Source organism: Ictalurus furcatus, chromosome 27, assembly GCF_023375685.1.
Source record: "Ictalurus furcatus strain D&B chromosome 27, Billie_1.0, whole genome shotgun sequence".
In the NCBI taxonomy this organism is placed as follows: Eukaryota; Metazoa; Chordata; class Actinopteri; order Siluriformes; family Ictaluridae; genus Ictalurus; species Ictalurus furcatus.
Window position 1 is genome coordinate 17,463,072 of NC_071281.1, and position 25,692 is coordinate 17,488,763.

At 37.2% G+C, this 25,692-nt stretch overlaps 3 protein-coding genes and 1 long non-coding RNA gene across 5 annotated transcripts; 3 read left to right on the forward strand and 1 right to left on the reverse strand.

Moving 5' to 3' along the window:
- The first annotated feature begins 3,146 nt into the window (after nucleotides 1–3,146).
- Nucleotides 3,147–8,456, forward strand: LOC128602910 (uncharacterized). The gene is made up of 4 exons (XM_053617043.1): nucleotides 3,147–3,246; nucleotides 6,613–6,813; nucleotides 7,412–7,626; nucleotides 7,774–8,456. Exons 1-4 carry the CDS (start codon nucleotides 3,237–3,239, stop codon nucleotides 7,948–7,950), a joined length of 603 nt encoding a protein of 200 aa, XP_053473018.1. The 5' UTR covers nucleotides 3,147–3,236; the 3' UTR covers nucleotides 7,951–8,456.
- Nucleotides 8,457–9,391: 935 nt separating this feature from the next.
- On the forward strand, nucleotides 9,392–13,484 carry LOC128602909 (uncharacterized). The gene is made up of 4 exons (XM_053617042.1): nucleotides 9,392–10,402; nucleotides 11,029–11,226; nucleotides 12,707–12,915; nucleotides 13,104–13,484. The coding sequence occupies exons 1-4, from the start codon at nucleotides 10,393–10,395 to the stop codon at nucleotides 13,338–13,340; spliced, it is 654 nt and encodes a 217-aa protein (XP_053473017.1). The 5' UTR covers nucleotides 9,392–10,392; the 3' UTR covers nucleotides 13,341–13,484.
- A 5,638-nt stretch (nucleotides 13,485–19,122) lies between these two features.
- Nucleotides 19,123–21,833, forward strand: LOC128603098 (uncharacterized). Of its 2 annotated transcripts, none has more exons than XM_053617316.1 (4): nucleotides 19,123–19,226; nucleotides 20,006–20,194; nucleotides 20,920–21,134; nucleotides 21,422–21,833. In XM_053617316.1, exons 1-4 carry the CDS (start codon nucleotides 19,217–19,219, stop codon nucleotides 21,665–21,667), a joined length of 660 nt encoding a protein of 219 aa, XP_053473291.1. In that variant the 5' UTR covers nucleotides 19,123–19,216; the 3' UTR covers nucleotides 21,668–21,833. The 2 variants fall into 2 exon arrangements, with proteins under 2 accessions (XP_053473291.1, XP_053473292.1); XM_053617317.1 differs by having other exon boundaries at nucleotides 20,923–21,134.
- A 510-nt stretch (nucleotides 21,834–22,343) lies between these two features.
- LOC128603099 (uncharacterized) lies at nucleotides 22,344–24,143 on the reverse strand. The gene is made up of 3 exons (XR_008384966.1): nucleotides 23,412–24,143; nucleotides 23,013–23,083; nucleotides 22,344–22,686 (listed from the first exon to the last, which is right to left on the reverse strand). It is a non-coding gene; the product is annotated as an uncharacterized LOC128603099 (long non-coding RNA).
- Between the last annotated feature and the right edge of the window lie 1,549 nt (nucleotides 24,144–25,692).

Below are 25,692 nucleotides of genomic sequence, written 5' to 3' on the forward strand. Positions count from 1 at the left end.
GCTGTATCCTGTATGAGTTATTTTCTTATTAACACAACGTTATTTCTTTTACCTCTCTTTCTTCCAGCGAGTCAGCCTGTTGTCCTCGTGGTGTTCCATCACACGTTTCATGTAGATTACGTTGCTCCAGATAGCAAACTGTCTGTGAAGAAGGATGGTGTGTTTGCTGTGGACATCCTCTTTCATGAAGATCATGGACTTTTGAACGGCCTGCACAATGACGAGATGCTGAAATCTACTACTGATTATCTGATCTCTAAGGGCGCTTCACCGGGTATTCAGGTAAGTTTTGAACAGCTAGCAAAGAAAACAGTTTTACAGTACTGCACTAATTCTACCTCTTTTCCCAACAGACTGATCCAGCAGGAACATCCAGACGAGCTCAACTAGGGCTGATTGTAGTCCTCGTTTTGGTTGGTTGTGGTGTTGGTGCACTAACTTGGATATTCATTGTTAATTTTCATCAACTGTAAATATGCAGCAAACTCTGTCTTAAACCACATAAAATAACGAACCAACAAATGTAATCTTTCTCATAATCAAGATCACATTACGATAAACAACAAAAAAAAGCCCAAAATAAAATTTTAAGGAGAGGTTAAAGATTTCATTAGCACCTTAGCATAATTATTCTGCTAGTAAGTAATAGCTAATAGCTAGCTATATGCAGTAGTCAATGTTATCTAACGTTGAGCAGCATCAGATAAGTTAGATAAAACAACAGTAATATTAGAAAATTTGACCAGTGCCTTCAGAAGGTCTGATTATGTCAAGAAATGACCTGCCCGTGATAAAAAGGTATCTGTAAGTGTATTTAATAAACAGCACAAATATAGAAAAGATCGCGTTAGGAGGGTAATGTTAGCTAGTTAGCGTAAATATGAATTGGATCAGATAACAAAATACACCCTAAAAGTACACATACCCTGAGGGTAAGTTTTGTTCTCATGCTGTCTTTTAGCTAGCTAGCTAACGTTAATCGCTTCGCTATCTAGAATTAAGTTGACTGTAAACAATGTAACATCTGGTAAGGTGCTCGATTAATCTACAGTATTTGTCAAACATGCAGCATTTTTAAGCAATGAGTGTGTCTCCATCACGGCTCCAGAGCACTAGGTCATCTATAGTGTCTGATGGAAAGCCGAGGAGCGAGGATAGTGCCCTTGGGATAAATATGTGAAGGGGATCTGTCTCTGACTAAGGAGCAGAAGTTCTCAACAAGGAGACAGAAGAAGTAATGTTTTTCCCTTACTGTGTCATATTCTTGTTATTTATGCTGCGCTTACCATTTATGGGGAAAAAAGTTCATGTTCACAGTTGAGTTGGAATTTTGGGAGCTTTCATACTGCCTATATTTTTCAGAACATTTTGAGGCAGTTCAGTATGTACACGTGCTTTGTGTCCAAGGAAATGGTCTTAAATACTCGTTTTAGTTTCTATTTCATTTCAAAACGAATTAGAGCTGATAAATTTTCACTGCCATTATTAATAAGATATTGTGGTAATGTTTACCATGAATACAGCTAAATGCTAATGCTGGATAAAAATATAAATAAATAAAAAAGTGTATTTTTTTTATATATATATATATATCAAATGATATAAAAATAGATAAATAAAAAGAAACCCCGAAACGTGCCATGGGTATTTTGTCTTTAATTATAATGCTAGGAAGTGAGGGTTTTTTGCTTTTTTTTTTATTCAAAACTAGCCTCAGTGTGTTTAGTGGTACATTTCAGATTACGTTATTTAATGTGCATTAAATATACCTGTAATTAAAAGACAATGAAGGCTGATTATCTAAATGTTAAAGCTAAATATTTTGTATATAATTATATCTGTGTATATGGGTTTTTTTTCTTTTCTTTATCTGTCAGTATTCGCATGCTTATGCCATACCGTAATGTATTATTTGTGAATTATGGTTGTGAAAATAAATAATACAGTTTTGTTCAATCTACTGACTGGCTGTATACATCTCCGTACGAATGATAATTTAATGAAATATCAGACTGTCGTGAACGTGAGTTTCATGCCGTGACACAAAATATTCTGTTTTATTTGCACTATTATGAGAAAATCTAGATTCATTGGTATTTTTGTTTCCTTGACACCTCACAGAGATCAAATTTTAGCACCAGGAATTAAAATATTCACAATATTCTGCCAGCTATTAAAGTTTACACGGCGTCCTCCACTAATGTTGGCACCCTTGGTAAATACGAGCAAAGAAGGCTGTGAAAATTTGTGTCTTTATGGTTTAACTTTAAGTATTCACAGAAATGCTCTACTCTCATGGATATCAAACAATTGCAAACACGACACAGGTTTATCCCCCAAAAAATATCTTTGTTAAATATAGGTGTGCAACAATTATTGGCACCTCCTATGAATTCAGATGAGAAAAATATATTTGAAGTATATTCCCATTGTTATTTAAAAAAAAAAAAAAAAAAAATTTTGGTACACCTCAGGGACTAGGAACAGGAAATTGTTCAACCATGACTTCCTGTTTCACAGGGGAATAAATATGAGGCCAAATTTTTATTTACCAAGGGTGCCAGTATTAGTGGAGGGAGCTGTATATAGCATTTAATGGCAAACAAAAACATATAGTGACTTTCTGTGGGTGAATTTGAATAAAATTATATTATTTAAAAAATGCCATAGCATAACTTGTGCTATATTTAGCTTAGCTCTCAGCAGGACCAACAGGAAAAACATGTTCATGTAGTGACACTGAACAATGTGAGGTGTGTGTGCATTCCTATCTAAAGAGCAAACACAAATATATCTCTTTAACACAACTTTAAGTCGTGTTCACTGAAAGGGATTTTGCTGGGTATGATAGTAAATGAATGTATATGTAATTACAAACACGGGGTAGAAATCTTGATACAGTAAAGCCTTTAAACTCGAAAAACGAACAGATCTTGCTTTATGATTACAGCTGTTAACAATACACATGAATACACATCTCTCTCCACATTAGTATAAAACTAATATATAACAATAAGTATATATTGATAAAAAAAATCAATATTATTATTATAATTATTATTACCATTATGCCATTCTATGATGTAGACGTTCACTAATCATACTATCGCAGCTTTAACTCTGATTGGCCACGCCCATCAAGTCGTGTAAAGAAAAGAAAAAAACCTGAAAGTGATACTCGTCTCTCCTCAGTCAGAGACGCTGAAAAGTCCGGTTGTGATCCTTCTCCCTTCAAAATGGTTCCAGGTTTGTGAATAGATTCATATTTCATAATAGGCTACAGCTTTTATATTTTTGGGGTCTTTGTTGGAAAAGTTATCCTGAAACGAGGCAGGTACTTGATCCAATCCTTTGTTGTTTTCAGGATGTGTTCTTAACATGCAGAATGTTGCAAGACTAGATTCTCATGAGTGGCTTTAAGTAAAACAGGACTTTACTTTTAGACATTCTGGTGTGCTCTTATTACAGCACTTTAAACCATTAGAAAGAAAGAAAGAAAGAACACACTTCTTGTGAAACTCAGAAAAAAACTTCATACTCTAATATGTACTGTAGAGGCACTCGAGCTAGCTGCAAATCAGTCTTTTTTATTAACCTTATCGTTATTATTATACTGAAGAGACATGTATGCATATATATGACTTGATATCCCAAATATATCTGCAATAAATGTATCATTTTGGCAGTGAAATTCTCAATATTTATTGTATGATAACATATATCAAACATATGCCGTCATGTCCATTTTTAATGTTCAAATATATGTTAAACATAACCTGTTGGCATTCTGATTGCATGAGAAATATACTATGATGGGATGCATATTATATTGCGATGTTATGCTTAACTGGTGAGGTTTTTTTTTTTTTTTTTTTTTTTTTCCGTTTGTCAAATGGCAGTATTTAAGCTGCAAACATTACAGTGGTTGCAAAAAGGTTACCTTCTTTTTAGAAACAAACAAGCAACAGGAAAAACATGTTCTTGCAGGTTACACGTTGCGTGTGTTGTAAGGTGTGCACGCATTCCTCAACACAAAGGCAGAATGATCGTGAATTATACTAAACTTGAAACTGTAATATATCAAAACATGAAAGTCAGAAGTCAAAAAACATAAAATTATTTAAAAAATGATATAATGTAAAGGATATTAAAGATGGAAGGAAGAAAAAGCATGAGTGGAGTAAAGCGCAGATATGTGCAATTCAATGCTGTGCAACATCAGGCTGAGGTAGTTGCAGTCAAATATCTAACATAATGTAATAAATATTTATCAATACAGGGTAATACAAGTATATTAACAGTAATGTAAAAAATTAAAAAAGTCTAGTCCTAGGTGTTGTTCTGGTTGAGGGCCCTAATGGCCTGTGGGAAAAAGCTCCTCCTCATTCTCTCTGTGTTGGCCTTCAGGGAGTGGAAGCACTTCCCTGATTGCAACAGAGAGAAGAATGTATTATTCACATGGCTGAGGTCTCTCACTATCTTCCTGGCTTTGGTTCAGCTCCGCCTGCTGTAGACAGACTGCTGCTCAGGGAGCTCAGTGTGGATGGTGTGCTCAGTTGATCACACCACCCTCTGGTTCACATAGTACTCATAGCAGAACTGAGCTGTCAAACATGTGTTCACACATCAGTGGTGGTGAATAAGGAGCTTTAAAATACTATTTAAAAAAAAAAAAAGCATTCAAAAGAGTCATAATTTGGATAATTGTTAGACAAGTTAAGAATTTTCATAGTGTCATATGGACCTCCAGGTGTGTTGTTGTGCCCTCATAATGTTGTTTGAAATGTTGATTTATAATTATTCTGTCAGTTATGATCATTAGCATGTTTTCAAAACAATTCTCTGGAGCACCGCACCCTTGATGTTCTAAGACCTCATGGTTTACAAAAAAAAAAAAAAAAAAAAAAATAATTTTTTTTTAATTTTCTGATTGAAAGCATTGTCTACTATATAATCCTAAATAATAAAATCTAAATTTAGATAGCTTGTACTGAAGCAGAATCCAGTATAAGTACAAAGGCTGTAGTGCATGGTTCAGCAGGGCTTTAAACTCACAACCTTCAGGTCAGTAGGCCAAAAACTTAGACGCTAAGCTCCAGAACTGGACTTCTATATCATTTTAATATACAGAACATACGCTAAACATAAATTCATTATCTAAGTCCATAATCCAGTCCCGTATTTTGGTTGCCTGGAAACTCAAAACACACGACAATACGTTAAACATAATTAAACTGTATACTCACACAGGGAATCACAGGGACTCAATGCAGGCTTGTGCCCTTTTCCTTCATGTATTTACAAAAAATGTCAAATCCTTCTGAAGCCATAATCTAAAATTCCAGGACATTTTATAGATTGATTGATGGATGGATGGATTGATGGATGGATGGATGGGCTTTATTGATCCCCAGTGGGAACATTAGTGGCAGATTTCCACGGGACATTAACTAAACAGAATAAATACACCTAATTACTACAAACTACAAGTGTGATAGCAAGAAACCTTCACATGCTGGCAAAAACGTTATTGTTTACAAAATTAAGCAGAAAAAAGAGTGTATTGCTCGAGAATAATTACTTATAAAATGGTAAGGTAAACAGGGGGCAGGATAGCACACTAACACACTGCAAGGAAGTATTGTGAAACCTGATAGGAGTAGATAAAAAAAAAAAAATCCCTGCTATAGTCTTTGCTGTATAGCGTATCTGCATTTCCACTTCTGAATACTAAATACTGTACTCAATCTGAATACTGAATACATCTGAATATTAAAGTCTGTACTCAGGAATAATTCTCGGCTTGTAAGAAGGTGGCAATTTTCCCTTCAGCCTGTTCTCCAGTGAGTGTAGTTCTATACAGCTGATTACTTTCATCTGTTCACCTGAAAAGGACCTGAGACTACTGCTCTCAGGTGAACCAGGTGTGATTGCACATGGATATTTAAAACAGCTTGCAGTTTTGACCCAAAGTACAAAAGTCAGATGTGTAAAAATGCTATCACGAATAACAGAGTAAATGTAATTAACAGACACAAATAAGCAGCAGTTAAGTATTCTTAGGGGGGAAATAAAGGTACCATAAGGGTTCTTTGCATGCTTAACGGTTTCTAGCTTTCTGAAAGGGTTCCACTTGGAATCCTCTTCCAAGTATATAAAGAATACCTGTAGCAGGGAGAGAGGGTGATATTAGATAACGCCTGTGTTTATATTTGGGACTGATTTGATAAGATTTAAGGTGGTTTGTGTGCTATAACAATTTTGGTTTATGTTTTCAGACCACAGCCAACATTCAATACCTGCTGCACAGATGTTCTATGTTCTTAACTTTTGTAAACTTCTGTGACCTTTTAGAGCAAATCAATTCAGTTCTCTATCAATCCCTAGTATAGTCTGTTCCATTTGTGCCTGAATAGGCAGAAATGAAATCCATTTAAATGAATGCATTTAAGGAATTTATATGTGTTATTGTGTTATAAAATGTAGCGATTAATGTAACGTCTAAAAATCAATTCGGAAAAATAGGCTTGTTTCATTTTCATTGTAGACTTTACTTTCCGATCACCATTGTACAGAGAGTTTTAGTGCAGCCGTGTGTCGTTTCGTCTCCAGAATCAAAAACGCTTCTGTTCTTCCCAATGGTACTCGGGAACACCATAAATATCCATGTGGAGATTTTGAGTCGGCTGAGGCAACGTCTTCAGCTTCGTGAAGCGTATGCAGAGAACCACGGTGACGTCATCATCGCTTTTGTCCCAGTTGTATCTCGGGCAGGAACGGACATTGAAGCTGCTCTTCAGAGGATCCCGAGAAGTAAGGAGTAATCTTTTAGTTAAATGTGGCTATGTTTAAAATCACTAATTACCGTATTAGATTATATCTGTGGTGGCCTTGGACTACTAGTTGTGAAAGTTACACACTTTCCTGAACTGAAATATATTTCCCTTTTGGTATCTCAACCATGAGGTGTAAACTTCTAGCATTTTAAAAACTTGTCATAACCTAAGGCCATGTAATGCTAAATAAAGGACATTAGGACCCGGATAAAACAAGCAGGTTTCTTTATTTTGTCCGAATTCCGCGTTGAACGTTCTAGTTTTGAAACAGATTGTAATTTGGTGTTTATACAGCATACTGCACCTAAACTCATTGTCTGTATTGGCTACATCGATATGCTGTCGAAGATGAGAATTAGTTTTATCATTTAAAAATAAAATTGGAATAGAGAGAGAGAGAGAAAAAAAAGAAAATGGCAAATTGAAATAGATAAATTGATAATAGTCACGTTTGGATATTGGACCATTCCTCTTTCTTTCTGACACAAACAATCCTCCATCCATGGTGTTTTCGGAGCAAATGTGAGTGTTGATTATGAACACAATGTTGTCCTGTTAATCTCGCATTCTTCCAGCGGGCCAGCCTGTTGTTCTCATGGTGCTCCACTTCACATTTGATGAGAATTACATGGCTCCAAACAGCACCTGGAACCTAGACAGGGATGATGTATTTGCTGTGGATTTGCTCTGTTATGAAGACATTGGACTGCTCAGATCCCAACGCAATGATGAGGCATTGAAAGCTGTCACTGATCATCTGATCTCTAAAGGAGCTTCACCCAATACTCAGGTAGACAAAAACAACAGCATTCATTGACCAATTATCCAGTCATTTGTCACTGTCATCATTACAGATTTTTTTTTAAACCAGAGCTTTAAGCACCAGCCAGTACTCATATATAACTATTGTGTCTCAATGTCTTTTTTTTCCCAACAGCTTCAAACAACCGGATCACAGACACAATGCAGTCCACTGGTATTCATCTTCTGTTTCATTTTTGTTATTTTAATAGCGATAGCCATTGGTGTTGGTTTTTACTTGAAGACATGGGCAAATCGCACTGAACATAATAATACCATAGACAGTAGACCAGTAAGAAATACATTTGATTGATTTCTGTAAATTAGCTACAGTTAAATTACTGTAGACTTTTTTTTTTTTTTTTGGAATAAGCACGGGACGGTTTTGACAAGTAATGTGCAAACATTAAACAATTCTAGTACAACAACAGAAGACTTTCTTGTACATAACATCCATTGTTACATTTAATGTATATTAAAAATGAAAAGGCAGAACAAAGACACAAGGACCTTAAAGTGTCAGATATATGGTTATAAATGTATATATCGGTCTTATGAATTCTTTTCTTTTCTTTTTTTCTTTCCTTTTTTCTTTTTTCTTTTTTTTTTTTTTTTTACCTTTAATCAGCAATATTTCACATGCTAGGGCTTAAATGAAATGAGTATTGTGTGACTATGCATGTAAGTGACCTGTTAAATAAAATGTATATAGCCTACTACTGTATGCATTTCTGTATGAACAGGCTTTCACAAAATATGACTGAGAATATATTACTGATTTTTCTATGAAATATTCAATTAAATATATCCACAACATTATTTTACAACGTTATCTATATGCTCATTATATGAGAATTCCTTGGCTCACAAAACAATAAAGCAGTTAGTAGTATTAAGGACAAACAGGCAAATAGTTTACTCTGCTAGTCGTAAAATTCATGTAACACTTTTACTTTATTACCACAGACATCTGTTTTTCTTTTCTGCCGATATAGTTGTGAAAGGATCTATCCGAAAAGAGTCGATTCCCTAATAGACACTGGGAATCGTGGGGAGTTGATGTGTCGTTTAGGAATGAGTGGGCGTTTTAGATGAACGTTGGGAACCGACTCCTAGGTCTGAAGAGCCGTTTAGATTATTCAGTAGCTGAGAAATAACAGTGGAAAGGCATTCGAGTGTTTAATATTGAGAATAAAGCCTTGAAGGGCTTATGTTAATATTTCAGTAAGTAGAGAGGAGAAATTCAGCCGAATAAAATAAACAATGGAAGAGATATAAAGGTGGTCCTACTGAGTCTTGTGAGTCGATTCATGTGTAAAATCGAAAGTGAAATGGATTCACGAGCTGCAGATCGTGACGCTGCAGATCTGAACACCGTTGTGTCTGACTTCAAGATGCTGCGAGGTTTGTCAATCTATTTTTCTTATTAATTATGATAGACCTGTGATAAATGTAGCACGGTGTTAAATACGGCAAACTGTACAATATATAAGCATTCATCTCTTAATAATCAACCACTCACAAATAATGATTATTATTTTATCTTGCAGCTGTAACATATGCAGATATGATTATAGGATATAGTTATAGGATATAAATGATATTCTCTGTCATGTGTTCCGTAATATTAATAAATGACAGGTTTGGTGAATGCTACACACACACACACACACACACACACACACACAAATAATAGTAATAATAATAATAATAATAGTAATAATAATAATAATAATAATAATAATAATAATAATGCCATGATTAGTGTGGTTTGGTGTGGTTTAATATTGGATCTAACATGAATTTCATCACGTCATTTCTTTAGTTGAACAAATGTTTGTTAGTAACCCGGGTAGCATCACATTAATGTCTACAAGAACAAGAAGACAAGGGTTAAAATATAGAATAATATTGTATTGTATAGTTTGTATAGTTGTTGTGTGTACTGAGTTGATCACTGCTCCAAGTGCACAGTTTAAATCAAGTGCACAGCTGCTGTGATAAACATGTCTTAAATTTTCCATGATGTCATTTTTAAGGGGAAAAGAGTTTAGAGCTTAAAGGCTTTTGTTAAGACACATTCAATCCCTTATACCTAAGATTCTCATTACCCAAGTTTAACACTTATATTTATATTCACTTTTACAGCCGTTGACAGGGACTTTTATCCAGAGTGACTTGCCACTGGAGAGCTATAAAACACAACAATACCAAAAGAAGGTTTAGTTACATATTGATATTATTAACACTGTAATATATTCCAAGGAAAAAAGGACATGGGCCAAGGCAACAAGAGTTCCTCAAGACTGAGGGCAATTAAAAATATTCATATTTTTATTTACAAAATGGTTTTCATGAGAGTGATTTTTCTTGGTGGAAGATTAAGTTGTTTTTCCCGTTGTCTGAGACACACGACTGTGAGAAATGTTGATTTTACAGGATGTTTGTGTATTTTAGCAGGGAGGTAGCTGTACGTATTAAATAAACAGTGCAGTTATTGTTTGCCTTATCTTATAGCAGCATGTGGGATGGTGAACTCTGAAATGGAGGTGAACTTTGATCAGCTGATCACCACTTTTGTGTGTGTGTGTGTGTGTGTGTGTGTGTGTGTGTGACTCCTGCTAAATGCTGTGCATAACCAAAACTGAAAGTAGTGGTTGAGTCCATTAGCCGTCTTTAGGGACAGTCTCAAGGAAACGAGAAGCACAAACAACCACAACGATTCTGAAAGGCTCGTTATCAGTCTTCCTCCAGAATGCTTCAAGGTTTGTTCACGTGTTTCTTTCAGCTGTGGCTGAGAGATCATCAGACTCCAGACATGGTTAATTCGTCGATTTTAGACTCTTGTGCACCATATTTTCAGGATGTCTTTTTATATGTAGAGTTGTATGTAATAATGCTGCATCATGAAATACAGTACTTTCATTTCAAAGCCAAATAAAGCTTTGTTAAATGTCTGTGCCGTAATGATTTCAGTTCCTTTATGTGGTGCAATATTATATTACTATTCATTCCTATAGTACTATTCAGACCACAAATGCAAAGGAGATCCAGACGTGCTTTCTAGACATGAATTTCAGTAACACTGACCTGCTGGACCGATGGACGTTGTTCTCATTGCTCATTCCATAATTAACCCATTCAGGTGTGTTCGGAAGAGCAGAATAAAAATGTGACTTTCCTTTTAGATATGAGAAATGCTGAGGAGTTTGGAAACTCTCTTTCCTCCATTATTTCACTTTTATTCGAAACAGGATGTAGTACAGAATTTATATCTGTAATGATTGGCTGCGAATGTTCACGAAGCGACCACTTATTCTGCTGTAATTTATAAGCTCTGTGGAAAAGCTGACAGGAATCGAACTACAACTGTGTGTCATTTTGTCTCCAGGAACAAAAACACGGGTTTTCTCAATCAATGAAAGTAGGAAATTCTTGGATGTCCAAAGTAAGATTGAGGAACGGTTGAAGAAACGCCTTCAGCTCCATCAAGTGGATTCAGAGGATTATTGTGATGTCATCATGGCTTTTGTACCCATTGTGTCCCGGGCTGGAACAGACATTGAAGCTGCTCTTCAAAATATTCCAAGTAAGAGATTTCCTTCGGTCAATTAAGACCATGTCCAATATCATTAACTACTGTTTTAAATACAGAAGACAAAACAGAACGCCAGCATACATTCCCATATTTGCCTGACAGACTGTTCTGACATAATATCTAGAATTGTTTAGAACGTAGCTTTAACCAGTTCTTTCAATGTGAAGCGGTTAGTAGTCAAGAATGCATAAAAAAATCATACCTGTACTATTTGATAGTTTTTTGTGCTAATTTAAATGCCAAGTTAAATACCAATAAATACCATTAAATACCATTAAATACTAATACCATGTTTATTTTGGATTTCTGCCACATTCTACAATAGTGATGAATGAAAGTAAATGTGCAATATCTTCAATATTTAATATTCAAGATTCTGCACTATTTCTAGGGCCCTATTTAAATGTAAGCTAACGTATGATATTGACCATTATCACGTAATGGAGGTTTGCAGGTTAACCAGTTTAGTAAAACACAGACAAACAAATCCAGGATTTATAGGCAGGTTCGGTGTCAGAAACCAGGGGAAGATCAGGCGATGAACAAACAGACTGAAATCGGCTAGGCAGAAACGTAAATCGATAAACTATAACAAAGTCTAAGCACAGGCCAGGTAACGTCAGGTACACAGAGACAAAACGGAGCATATACTTCACATTCATGTTGTGAATAAGAGTCTGTTTTAAAGAGCCAGCGAGTGTGTGTGTGGTCGATTGAACGCAGGTGTGTTGAAACAGAAGCTCGGTGATTGTGATCGAGGCAGTGTATGTGTGCTCTGGGGAGCGTAGTCCGCGGTGGCCATGTTTTTAGGCCGCGGTGCCTGCTGGGAAGTGGAGCTTGCAGACCGAGATGACCTGACAACCATGTTCACTGCTTTGTACAAAAGGTCAGATTGTCCTCATGTCTGATCTCTTCTACTGAAGCGTGTGATCAGACGACACTCCGATGGATTTGATCTAAAATGGATCATGAGGTTTTACACAAACTTGTGGAGTCAACGGCAGCTCAAGTGCACACGGTCACAAGCAAAAACGGGACGTACCAAATACTAAGAAACTTCATGTAAATATTTCAAAGCTTCTACTTTTCACTCAAATTGTTGTCGATAATCTAATTTCTAATAAAAACTGTTGTATTAAATTAGAAAGAATGCACAATAGAGGCAGACTTTTGGACCCAACTGTATGTATTTAAATAATCACACTGATGCAATATTCAAATTAATTTAAAATAAATTCAGAAGAACTGATCTTTCATTGTCCATTAATGCCAGTTAAATTCATTTCATACCAGCCTCGGGCCTGCCGAGCTTTACCACCTCGGATCTGGTGTTTACTGAGAAATAGTGACGTAACACAGTAACGTATTAACACGACACTATCCTTTCTCTCTCTCATTCACTCTCTCTCTCTCTCTCTCTCTCTCTCTCTCTCTCTCTCTCTCATTCACTCTCTCTCTCTCTCTCTCTCAGCAAATCGGCCTGTCATCCTCGTGGTGCTCCACCACACGTTTGATGAAAATTACATTGCACCACAGAGCAAAAGGTGTGTGAATAGGGATGGTGTATTTGCTGCAGACTTCCTCTGTCATGAAGATAAGGGACTGCTGGAATGCTTGACCAATGAGGAGGCACTGAAATCCGTCAGTGATCATCTGGTCTCTATGGACCCCAGTACCCCGGTGAGTGTTGAACATGTAGTAAATGATCATTTCTGCCTGTTCTAATTTCCATGATTATTCAGTAACTAGAACAATTTGCATGATTTTAAATTGTTCACGGATTGTTTTCTCAGAGTCTGCTCTGGAATAGAGAACAGGTTTGCAGTGGATTTTGTGTTTCATTGTGTTTTCTTTTTTTTTTCCAACAGCTTATACCAGTTAATCCACGGCCACCCCGAAGACGTTCCATCTGTTTGGGTGTCTTTGCTTTTCTTGTTGTTGTTGTTATTATTGCGCTACTTATTTATTTCATTCAGAAAAGTCACGGACATGGTGACACTCAAACTACGGTGATACCTCCTATAACTGTAACTACACATCAGCCTAACATAACTGAAACTACACAGCAGTCTAACATAACTGAAACTACACGCAGTCTAACATAACTGAAACTACACAGCAGCGTAACATAACTGAAACTACACAGCAGTCTAACATAACTGAAACTACACAGCAGCGTAACATAACTGAAATTACACAGCAGCGTAACATAACTGAAACTACACAGCAGCGTAACATAACTGAAACTACACAGCAGTCTAACATAACTGAAACTACACAGCAGCGTAACATAACTGAAACTACACAGCAGCGTAACATAACTGAAACTACACAGCAGCGTAACATAACTGAAACTACACAGCAGCGTAACATAACTGAAACTACACAGCAGTCTAACATAACTGAAACTACACAGCAGCGTAACATAACTGAAACTACACAGCAGTCTAACATAACTGAAACTACACAGCAGCGTAACATAACTGAAACTACACAGCAGCGTAACATAACTGAAATTACACAGCAGCGTAACATAACTGAAACTACACAGCAGCGTAACATAACTGAAACTACACGCAGTCTAACATAACTGAAACTACACAGCAGCGTAACAACTGAAACTACACAGCAGTCTAACATAACTGAAACTACACAGCAGCGTAACATAACTGAAACTACACACAGTCTAACATAACTGAAACTACACAGCAGCGTAACATAACTGAAACTACACAGCAGTCTAACATAACTGAAACTACACAGCAGCGTAACATAACTGAAACTACACAGCAGTCTAACATAACTGAAACTACACAGCAGCGTAAGAAACGATCCCTTCAGAGAGGCCGAGGCTAATTCATTAGTTTGTGGTGTACACCCAAGACATTTGGGTTTGAGATGAAAAGATGGAGATGAAACGAGAGTTTAGGATTTCAGCTTTTATTTCCTGGTGTTTACATCTAGACGTGTTAAACATAACACATACAACCTTTTGTATCAGACCACCCACTTTTTAGGTGAGCAAAAGTATAGGAACAGATAAGTCTTGAAGTAAATGAAAGTAAATAACACTTAACATTCGGCTGCGTGTCCCTCGCTTGAAAAAACTCATCAAACTGCATCAATCCTGTGACTCACTGACACTTGTGTTGCTTTTCCAGGTTTCTCCTGCAGCTTCTTTCAGTAGTTGTGTGTTTCGGGGGTTTCTCCCTTCAGTCTCCTCTTCAGGAGGTGAGATGCTGATCAGTTGGGTGAAGGTCTGGTGATGGACTTGTCCAGTCTAAAACCTTCCACTTTCCCCCTGATGAAGTCCTGTGTTGAGGTGGAAGTGTGTTTTGGATCGTTGTCTTGCTGCATGATGAAGTTCCTCTGATTCATTTGGAGGCATTTCTCTGTAAATCTGCAGACAGAATGTTCTTGTAGACTTCTGAATTCATTCTGCTGCTCCATCATGAGTTCATCATCAATAAAGATTAGTGAGAATGTTCCAGAAGAAGCCGTGCAAGCCCAAGCCATGACACTACCTCCACCATGTTCCACAGATCAGCTTGTATGTTCTGGATCATGAGCAGATCCTTTCTTTCTCCACACTTTGGACATTCCATCACTTTGGTAGAGGTTCATCTTGTTCCAGAACTTTTGTGGATCATCTCTGTATTTCTTTGTGAATTCCAATCTGACTTTCTGACTTGTACTGCTGATGACTGGTTTGCATCTTGTGGTATGGCCTCTATATTTCTGCTCTCGAAGACTTCTTCAAACGGTGGATTGTGATGCCTTCACTTCTGCCCTGTGGAGGTTGTTGGTGATGTCACTGACTGTTGTTGTTGGGTTTTTCTTCACAGCTCTCTGTCATCACCTGCTGTTGTTTTCCTTGACTGACCCGTTCGGTGTCTGTTCCTCAGTACACCAGCGGTTTCTTTCTTTTTCAGGACATTCCAAATTGTTGTATTGGCTTTATCCAATGTTTCTGCAATGCCTTTGATTGATTTTCCCTCTTTCCCAGCTTCAAAATGGCTCGCTTTTCTCCCCAAGACACCTCTCAGATCTTCATGTTGGCTTATCCTTTATAACAACATATTCAGTCTTCACAGGTGAAACTGAAGAGTAGATGTTCAGAGCTATTTATTGTTTAAACAATTGATCTAACAGGACACGCCTGGGTAACAAGAAGCACCCGTCAGTCACATGTTCCCATATTTTTGCTCCCATACAAATTGGGTGGTCTGATACAAAATGTGCTATGTTCTGTATCTATATATAAATACCAGGAAATAAAAGTTGAAATTCTAAACTCTCTTCTCATATTCCTCTTTTAATCTCAAAACCAAATGTCTTCACTCTACAGTGAAAACAATTTAATTGGCCTTGCCGTTCCAATATTTTTGGAGGGGGACTGTAACTGTGACTATATAGCAGCTTAATATAATGGTAATAAACATTAACTTAACATACTGGCGAATAAACAGCAGCCTAATATAACTCTAATTATACAGCAGCCTGACATAATGGCAACGAAATAGCAACGTAATCTAACTATAACTGCACAACAAACATAAAATAAACACCAATCTTTCTTCTAAATACTTTTTAAAATTTCATCAATTCTTTTGAATCAGCTTCATTTTCATTACAGTTAGAACTTTTCCTTTCAAACCTGTTGTGAGTATTTTGACATCAATCATTCTGCAATCATCCTAACATATACTTTATATACATATAAAGGATTCTTTGATTAATAAAGGTTTCATGTAGAGCCTTATAACAGAGATTTTCTGTTTCTGAGAGGGTTCTAGGTTGAACCACTGTTAGGGTGTAGTAAATGAAGAATTGCTTACGCAAAACTAGTATAACTTGATATTACCTTGTAATTGTTCATAAGTTTAAGATTACCTCCACTATATTTAATGTTACTCCACTATATTTTGTAGTTTCTATATTTAATGCTGATTAAATGCACAGAACATTAAAATCGGAAATGAAGACTGACAAGAATGTAACAGAATATAACAAGACTGAATCTGCGTGTAAAGACTTCATGAATGTTTGTTTCTAATCAATAAAATTCTCATACGCTTATGCTAAAAGGTAATGTGATGTTTGTGAAAATAAAACAAATAAAATAAAAAATAAAAACCTTTATATGGCTGTGCATGTTCACTGAGAATATAATAATGAATTCTTGAGTAAAATATCACAACATAAGTTTCATGCAGTAATACTATAATTTATTATTATTATTAGTAGTAGTAGTAGTAATAGTATCAGCAGCAGTATTTAATTTATTATTTAAACCATATAAGAATTTCTTGGCATTATGTGTACCTGAAATCATTACATTCACCTGATATAATAAGGGTTAATATGATACAATATCAATTTTGATGTGATGTTTGTGAAAACTAAACTAATACCACAAGACAAAAAACAAAAAATCGCCACTTGAGTGCTTACAATTTCCTCGGGGATGGTGTTCTAGCATTCAATATGGTCTCTACAACCTCACTTGCGAGACCAGAATCTATGAGCTGGTGCCCCTCAGGGGCCAGACCCACGGTTTCCATAGTTCTGGCTGAGGGTCTTAAATCAGCCCTCCAGCTTGAGACAAAATCTCCCAAGGAGTGCCGTCTAGCAGGGATATTATCTCCGAGAACCATATTCGAGCTGGCCAATAAGGTACTACTAGCAGCAGACATAGACGGTCTTGGCGAACACTCGCCAGAACTTGTGGGAGCAGAGCAACTGGGGGAAAAGAGTACAGACGTGATCTCGGCCACGTGTGCACAATGGCGTCCAGCCCCAGTGGTGCTGGAGGACTGAGGGCGAACCTCAGCGGGCAGTATGTTGTCTCCTCTGAGGCGAACACATCCACTTCCGCTTGGCCGAACACATCCAGTTGTGGATGGAGCCTCCAATCCCTGGGCCTCAGCCCTTCCTCAACAGGATGTCTGCCCTCACATTGTACATTGCACTCACTGACAAAAACTTTCCCTCTGCCCAGAGAATAATTAGTTGCGCCTGCCTGAACAGGGGGCATGAACGTAATCACCCCTGGTGGTTGATATATGAGACCACCGCTGTATTGTCTGTCATAACTAACACATAGGCCTTGCCCCCCAACACTGACGTGGCCTCACATGGCTTGGATAGCAAAGTTGACCACCCTAAATTACCTGATGGAGAGAAGTATCTCGCAAGTGCCCCCTCCACCTTTGGCATAGCTCAACAGTGCCGTTCATGATGGCCAAACCCCCCCCCCACACCCCCCCACCCCCACCCCACATCCACACACCACCAAACAAGTTTGATGCAGTTATTGCAAGCAAGGGATATGCAACTAAATATGAAGTGTTATTTACTTTAATTAACTTTAAAACTATCTGTTCCTATACTTTTGCTGTATACTGTTGCTGTATACTGTATAAGTGTTAACACTGGAGACTCCTCCCAAAAACGCTAAGTAAATGTCTGTTTATTATTACTATATTAAACATAACATGTTTATTATTTGGTTTAGATTTAAAAAAAAGCCAGATTTGAAAATCCAATGCCGATGTGGTATAAGGATCTATAATCACTCCCATTTCAACAAGACATGGTGGAGGCACTGCAGCAGTATCTCTTACAATAAGCTCGATATAAAGCAGACTAGTAACCATATAAAATGCAATGCTTATGTAACATCGTGCACATAATCTAAACAGTGCATGACAGCAGTGCACGTCCTGGTATCGGTTAAATATCGAAGCTTGTGAAAGTTTAACTGTCACTGAGCGCTGCAGTGAAAATGTCACTGTACTGCAAGCTTTATTTCATCATATACAGTGATAACATTGTTCTAACTCACCTTTAGGAGAAGAGGTGAATTAAGGCAAAACGTTAATCTACACCACGTATTGTACTTTCACCTCATATTCAGGATTAGAGGACTGTAACAGCTGTAACAGCTGTAAATTCAGGCTTACACTTTAGGGTTCCTACAAATGCACGATTTAACAGAGTCAGAGAACATTTAGCAGTCATCCTGTCTCTCTCCACCTGTCTCACACCGATCCTCGACAGTGTACACAACAATCCTGGGCTTTAATTTGACTTCAAAATGCTTTCCACATGCCTAATGAAGTTGTATAGACATTGCTGCTGAAATTAAATAAAATTAAATAAAATAATTCTAAAATGTATCATTTTAAAGCATGTTCATTTTTATTTACTAGATGTTAAATATTATTATTAAAATAAAGCTATACACAATGTCCAAGCATGCACATGAAAAACAACAACAACAACTGAACAAACGTGAGACGTGAGATCTGTTTTAGAATACGAAACCGAGAAAGTAAACACACACACTTGGTTAAAGCTTCTGTTTTCTGTGTCTCTGTATTAACAGATCGGTTACTGACAGTTTAAAGAAACGGTTGCTGTGCTCGGAGATTTTAAAACATGGCTGCACATTTTTACGCATTTTCACGTAATCACTTTTAAGACTTTACATTCTACTTCAATTCCATTTGTCTTTACAGACATTACACGATATTAAATGTAACATTAAATGGATAAAAGTAAAATAAAAATAATAATAATAAAAATAAAAAAAAAAGCATTTTTATCCTTCAATGCATTAAAACATCAATTGTGGTAAATTGTGGTATAAGATGAATCAATCACTTCCGGACATGCTGTTATAGGAAAATGATCAACAGGAACACAAACACCATCACACCACCCTGTCAGTGATTATTTTTTCTGCAACAGCACGAGACAGAGTGTTTACACACACACACACACACACACACACACACACACACACAGAGGGGCTTCTTACAGGAATTTGAAATTTGCTTTCCTGTAAATGCATGACTTAACAGATGTCCTGACAGAGCGAAAGTGAAAGTGAATTTATCAGTCTTCCTGTCTCTCTGCACCTAAACTGATCCTCGACAGATCACACGACAAACCTGGGCTTTCATTTGACTTCAAAATGCTTCCCGGTATGTGTTCTTAACTAATAAACGCTTCTGCATGGCTGATGATGATGCATTTGTTTCGCTGTGCTCGTGTAGCCTCTGAATGTTTGCATGTGGCATTACTGTAGTCAGTGAAAGAAAATGAATAATCTGTACATGATCAGTAAACAGTAACAGCGTGTTTTTAATCCTGACGAGTTCATTATTAAATGTTTATAAGCATTCATTTACGGTCCTGACTGCTAAGCTGTGATGTCATGCTAATAATTATGCATGGAAGGGTTTTTTGTTTTTGTGTTTTTGGTGCCATTTTGTGTCGGGTTTTTTTACGACCATTGGTGGCGCTGTTGCTCTTTCCTTGTTCTACAGCACTCCAAAATAACCCACTTTAAGATATTTGTTGAGAAAATAATGTGATGTGAATGTAAAAAATAAAAATTAAACCTTATATTAGTGTGTTGTTTTTTTAATGTCTGAAAGCCCTGTGAGCACATTCACACCAGTCTATCCTGGAGACATAAAATCCCCAACACCTGACAATATCCATGATATTGTGCATCATAATGCTAATATACAGTATTGTGAAATCAATGATATCGTTATATCACTCACCCTTATAATGAAGTGCTGCAGTGCAGTCCTGGGATGATGTAATATGTGTCTCTTTATAACTCCTGTACACTTAATACTGTATGTTTTTCATTCTGTGAATATAAACCGTGAAGCATGGCTTTCTGAACGATTGCACTGCTCATGTTCTTGTGTATTTATTGTATATTTATGTTCTGTTCTCTGATCTCCAGTACGCAGTGTCTACCCTCTGGTTTTAGGGAAAACCATGAACTCCGATAAGCACTTTATGGATCGTCTCAGATCCGAAGTGAAGCTACATGAAGTGGACTCGCAGAATGACTGTGATGTCCTCATTACTTTCGTCCCGATTGTGTCTCGAGCTGGAACGGACATTCAAGCTGCTCTTGAAAGAATTCCCAGTAAACACACGCATTCATTAGGCTGCTTTCACATTTACCCATGTTTTTTCCTCAGCTGTAAGCACACATTTTCCAGAACACATTTTATGTAGTCCTACAGGAAAGCTGCCTTCTGTGTTTTTGGGAACCTAAATCTGCAAAAAGTTCAAATAAAAATGAAAAGTGACATCAAGCACATTTTTACCTGCCTGAACTGATCAGGTTGGTTAGTGAGTGAAAATGAGACGATTTACGACGGACTGAATAGAAAATATTTGATTGGCAGTGTTGCAGTGTAACATAAAAACGGTGTGTATTGTATGTTTGGGATGTTCAATGCAGTCAAGTTGCATAAAAACTCTAACTCTAACTTTTCGGCCTCTGCCGGAAAAAAAAAGCTGTACAAAGCTGTAGCGAAGACAAAACAACCCCCTGATCACCAGAGTTACACCAGTCTTTATTTCATCTTCATTACTGATCATAATAAATCTAATGTAGAATGCAAGTGTGAGACTAGCTAGGACTGCTAAAAGCGTTGTCATGGTTGCAGTGGGAGCATCGCAAGGGGCGACTTATTTTACATCAGCACAAAAATGTTCAGGTCAGTACTTAAAATAAAAACAGGGCAAGTGTGAAAGCAGCCTTTATTGAAAACCTCTGTATATAATATATATTTAAATATGAATTATATATGTTATGTGAGCTCTCTCTCTCTCTCTCTCTCTCTCTCTCTCTCTCTCGCTCAGCAGAACATTCATACAAGCGCGTCGTTCTGGTGTCTCTCCATCACACATATGATCCTAATTACATCGCACCAGACAGCAGACACTCTGTTCACAGGAATGACGTGTTTGCTGTGGACTGTCTCTATCATGAAGACATGGGACTGCTGAACTCCCGAACCAATGATGAGGCACTGAAAAGAGTAATAAAGCATCTAGGAGGAGAAACACCATATAAGGTCTCTGAATGGAGCCTGTTGATTGTGAATAAAATGTTAAACATCTGCCGCACTACAGTCACTGACACCATGATACAGCCGTGATAAATGCTACAGCCGACGCATGCACCGTTATTTGTACATTTTTAAAATGAACATATTTTATACGATTAATTTAAACATGCATGTTATCATATTTTGTTATAAGTAGTTTAAATATTTTTCTATATTTTGATCAGCCGGTGTGTCGTACAGGAAACTGGTGTGCTTGTGTGTAAACCAGCTAATTTCACTCTCTTCCCCTGCAGGCTGCGGACAAGACCGAACTGATTCATTGGTTATGCGCCGTGCTGAGCATCTTTCTTTTTTACTTTGTTCTGCCAGAAGGGTACAGCTTCTTCAACTTCTTAATTTTGGAGATATTGCTGCTGATTATCATATCTGTGTCCCTGAGATACTGCAACAAGTATCTCAAAAATAGCAAATACCACCTTGGGAAGTGGACTCCTTGGATTTTTACTGGTATGAACGTTGTCCTCATGCTTGTCACATAGTCCCTCCGAGGAGTCTGTGCATGAGTTGAATGATGCCACTGAACACAGTCAAAACATGTGATACGGATAATATTGCTTTGCCTGATATCGTGGTATGTGGTTTAGAAAACTTGTTAATATTAAATAAACACTTCTCTGTTCAATAATAAACTATAGGCATGGGGGACAAAAATGTGTTCATTTGTGGTTTTGTTAAAAGTTAAAATTAAAAGAAGTGAATTCAGGATTAATAGAACGATTAATTTAAGATTAAATTAAAAATAAACTAAAATTAAATGAAATGAATCAAATGAGTAAAATACACCGTACTGTGCAACAGTCTTAGGGACTCTGTTTGTTTAGCATAAATTTTGTTATAGATATTTATTTGATGAATTCTGCTTTATCGAGTCAGTACAGAAACGTTTTAGATCTCCAAACATTACTTATCCAAAAATATAATGTTGCAGAAAAATATTTACGTTAGAAGAGAAAGCAACGTATTACATAAGAGACCACTTTTCAGAGAACAAAACATAATGAAGGGTTTTGCATGCAAAGAAGAAGAAGAAGAAGAAGAAGAAGAAGCAAACATGACAGTCAAAGTCTCCAGAAAACGTCAGATTCTCCAAGTGATTAGTTTATGGCTCCAGATTAGACAATTTGACGTCAATGAGACGACTAAAACACAGTGCAGTTCTTTGGATGGCAGTGTGATCCATTTAATATCACTGACAACATTTCAGATCAGTGCAATCTCAAAGTGTGGCTTTATGTCTCAATGATTGGAAACCAGATGCAACTGGATCCAAGTTCAGGGCTTTTCAAATATTAGCAGATCTAATCCAAACCTGGGAACAAACCTCTACTCAGTATAGAAAATAAAAGTGCATGGAACAGTCAAAGATAATGGCAGAAAGTATCAAATGTAGCTTGTATGAGTGAATGAATGCCTTTTATGAACAGAAACAGAAACAGAAACCATTTTCTAATCTTCAGCTTACAGTCTGAAGTGTCGCATTGTCCATGGGTGATAAAGCCTGTGAGACACAAACAGTTTAACACAAGTACTGAGTGACTTTATTAGGGTTTATACTACATTATAATCCATCATCACACCAATAATCAATATCCACAAAAGAGACAGGTGATAAAATTGTATTATAAATGAAAGAAACAAGATATCAGGATTTCAAAGTAGACTTGGATTGCAGTGTAATCACAAGTGTGCCTTTGCTTAGAAGCTGAAACATGGAGAACCAAACGAAGCAAAACGACAAAAGGAACAACAATGTGTGGACAAGGGGTGTACTCAGGAGGAATGCTGAAAAACAAGAAAGTTCAGAAAGAACAAAACACCTCCTACCCAAGCATGCAGATCCAAGTGTCCACACCCAGGCTACACGCCACCAACACAGCAGTTTCCGATCATGTGACCTTACCGGGAAAACAAAAATCGAGATATTAAACGTATGACATTTGTTTAATTTTATCGTGTCAAGACCAGTATCTCTAAACTAGCAACACCGTTATTTATAACCACAATAAACATAACCACGTCAGCGTCTGTACGCTGTTGAGAAAAAAAGAATACTTTAACTACACAAACTTGTAGATATTTTATTTAATAAATATTTAAAATGGTCCAAAATGAGAGATATGACCAATCTTTTCAGTTGCTCTCCTGTCTGAATGAAGAGATGAGTAAGTAAAGTAGATATGTGACCAAACACTCTGAACAAGTCGTCTGGGATGGAGATAATACCCGCAGATCAACACGTGTGTCACGATTCCCCCTTGAAGCAGCGTGCTCTAAGCGCGAATGCGCGAGCACCTGCTTTTCCGCTGTCGACCATAGTGACATTGGGACACGTGTGTTTTGTTTATGTTTGTCATGTCTCCTCCCTGTTCCGTCATTGGCTGGGAATTCACGTGGGTCTGTATTGCTCCCAGCTGATAGCAGTTTACACGCTAATCATGTCCGCATATATACCGCGCGCTTCCCAGCACACAACGCGGAAGAGTAATAAGTCGTAAGTAAATGTTTAGCGGCAGTTTAGTTCGCGTCATAGTCATAGTCATAGTCATAGTCATAGTCATAGTCATAGTCATAGTCATAGTCAGTCCGCGCTGGATTCTCCGCTTCCAGTCCCTCGTTCTAGTTCGTGTCTTGTTTTGGTTATCGACCTAGATTCCTGCCTAGCCCCGTGTATACCTGTTTGCCAATCGCCTGACCTCTTGCCTGTTTATGAATTACGTTTTGGATCACGTTTTGGATTTGTCTGCCTGCCTGTCTCTTTAAATAAACAACTGTTATCCTGCACTTGCATCCGCCTTATCTCTGCTTCGTATCTCTGCTACGATGTGTGACAACGTGTATGTATGAATTTGACACTTTCCTGCATTTATGAGGGATCGAGTGAACATTCGTGTATTCTTCAGGAGCGTATATCTTCTAAAAGGCATTTCAACCTAATGCAATTTTCCTTTTATTTTATTTAGCTTTATTTTATTTTACCTAATTAACATTAAGTTATTATTTAGCATGTAAACTGTATAGTTGTTTGTTGTTGTTTTTTTAAATAGACTTCATAGACCATCAGAGAAATCCTCCAAACATGTTCTTCAGTTAAATATCTGCTCCTCGTTAAATATACACACACATGTAGGTAAAGACACACACTTCTGAGTGGTGAGAGGCGGTCACTGAGGCCAATGTTCACAACGCTACAGGAATGAAGAACGAGTCTGGTACTGAGTACTTCACCCTGTCACTGTTCCACTAAGGCATTACAGTCCACTTTTCCTGACGTTTTCAGAAATAAAACTGAAATGACTGAAAAGTCTCACTGGCAAAACACAAGATCCCAAGAGTGCTGCTTGTATAAAGTGCATCATTTTATATTTTACTGGATAAAATATACAGTGATCAACTAAAAGAGAATATAAATCAACTTCAGGGTGATAACAGTGACTCCACAGTCGGTTTTATGCATTACACATTCATGTTCACACTGTAAACATTCTCTGCACTGAGGTATTTATAGACGCTTCATTTGTTCATTGTTTCCAAGAAACGCAGCCTGAGCCCTAAAAGTGAAAGTAAAAGTACCAGATAAAAAACAAGCTGTGATTTGCACTTTGTCCACCAACGAATTCAGTCCAGAGCGTGTAACTCGGCTGAGATCCCCCTTCAAAATGACCCAAGGTATGTGTTCTTGATAAAATCTTATTGTATGATATTATGTGATATTGTGCTGATCCTGTTGAACCATTTGCTCTGTGAATGCGACTTGAGAAATTGTAGCATTTGCATGTTTTCAGCCCATTCCATTAACCCTTTATTTCCATAGTTAATCATGTAAAAGCTGCTTCTTTTTTCCTGATGTACAGTCTTTCCAGCGATGATCAGATTTTTTGTCATGGTCCTTGGGAACACCGTGAATTCCCACAAGACCTTCATGGAGCGTCTGACAATTTCACAAAAACTTCGTGGAGTGAATTCGGTGAACGACAGTGATGTCATCATTGCTTTTGTCCCAATTGTGTCTCGAGCTGGAACTGACATTGGAGCTGCAATGGCCAAAATTCCTCGTAAGTACAAACAACTCTCTCTTCCTGTGTTCACTGTCAAAAAAATAAACCAACTGTAGTTTACTGTAAGAAATTACTTTAAAATCTTCATTTATAATTAGTATTATTTGAGTAATAAATGCGTAATTGAATAATGTAAGTAGTGAAGTATTATTATTATTATTATTATTATTATTATTACTATCAAATATGACTAAGCTAAGGCTAAGCAAGTAAGCAAACTATTTATCTTTTTCCCAAACCGAGTATTAATCTCCTTAAACATTCAGGAGCCATCACTGGGTTCAGACGTACACTCTTCACTCTCATACACACCTCTCCTATTACTGCCACTGTACTTACTGAACCATTTATAGTAGTAAAGATTTAAATCACCTGGTATAACCCTCAAAAAAGTGTGTAAAGTAATTAACTCAGTGTCGTCTCCTCTCTCTCTCTCTCTCTCTCTCTCT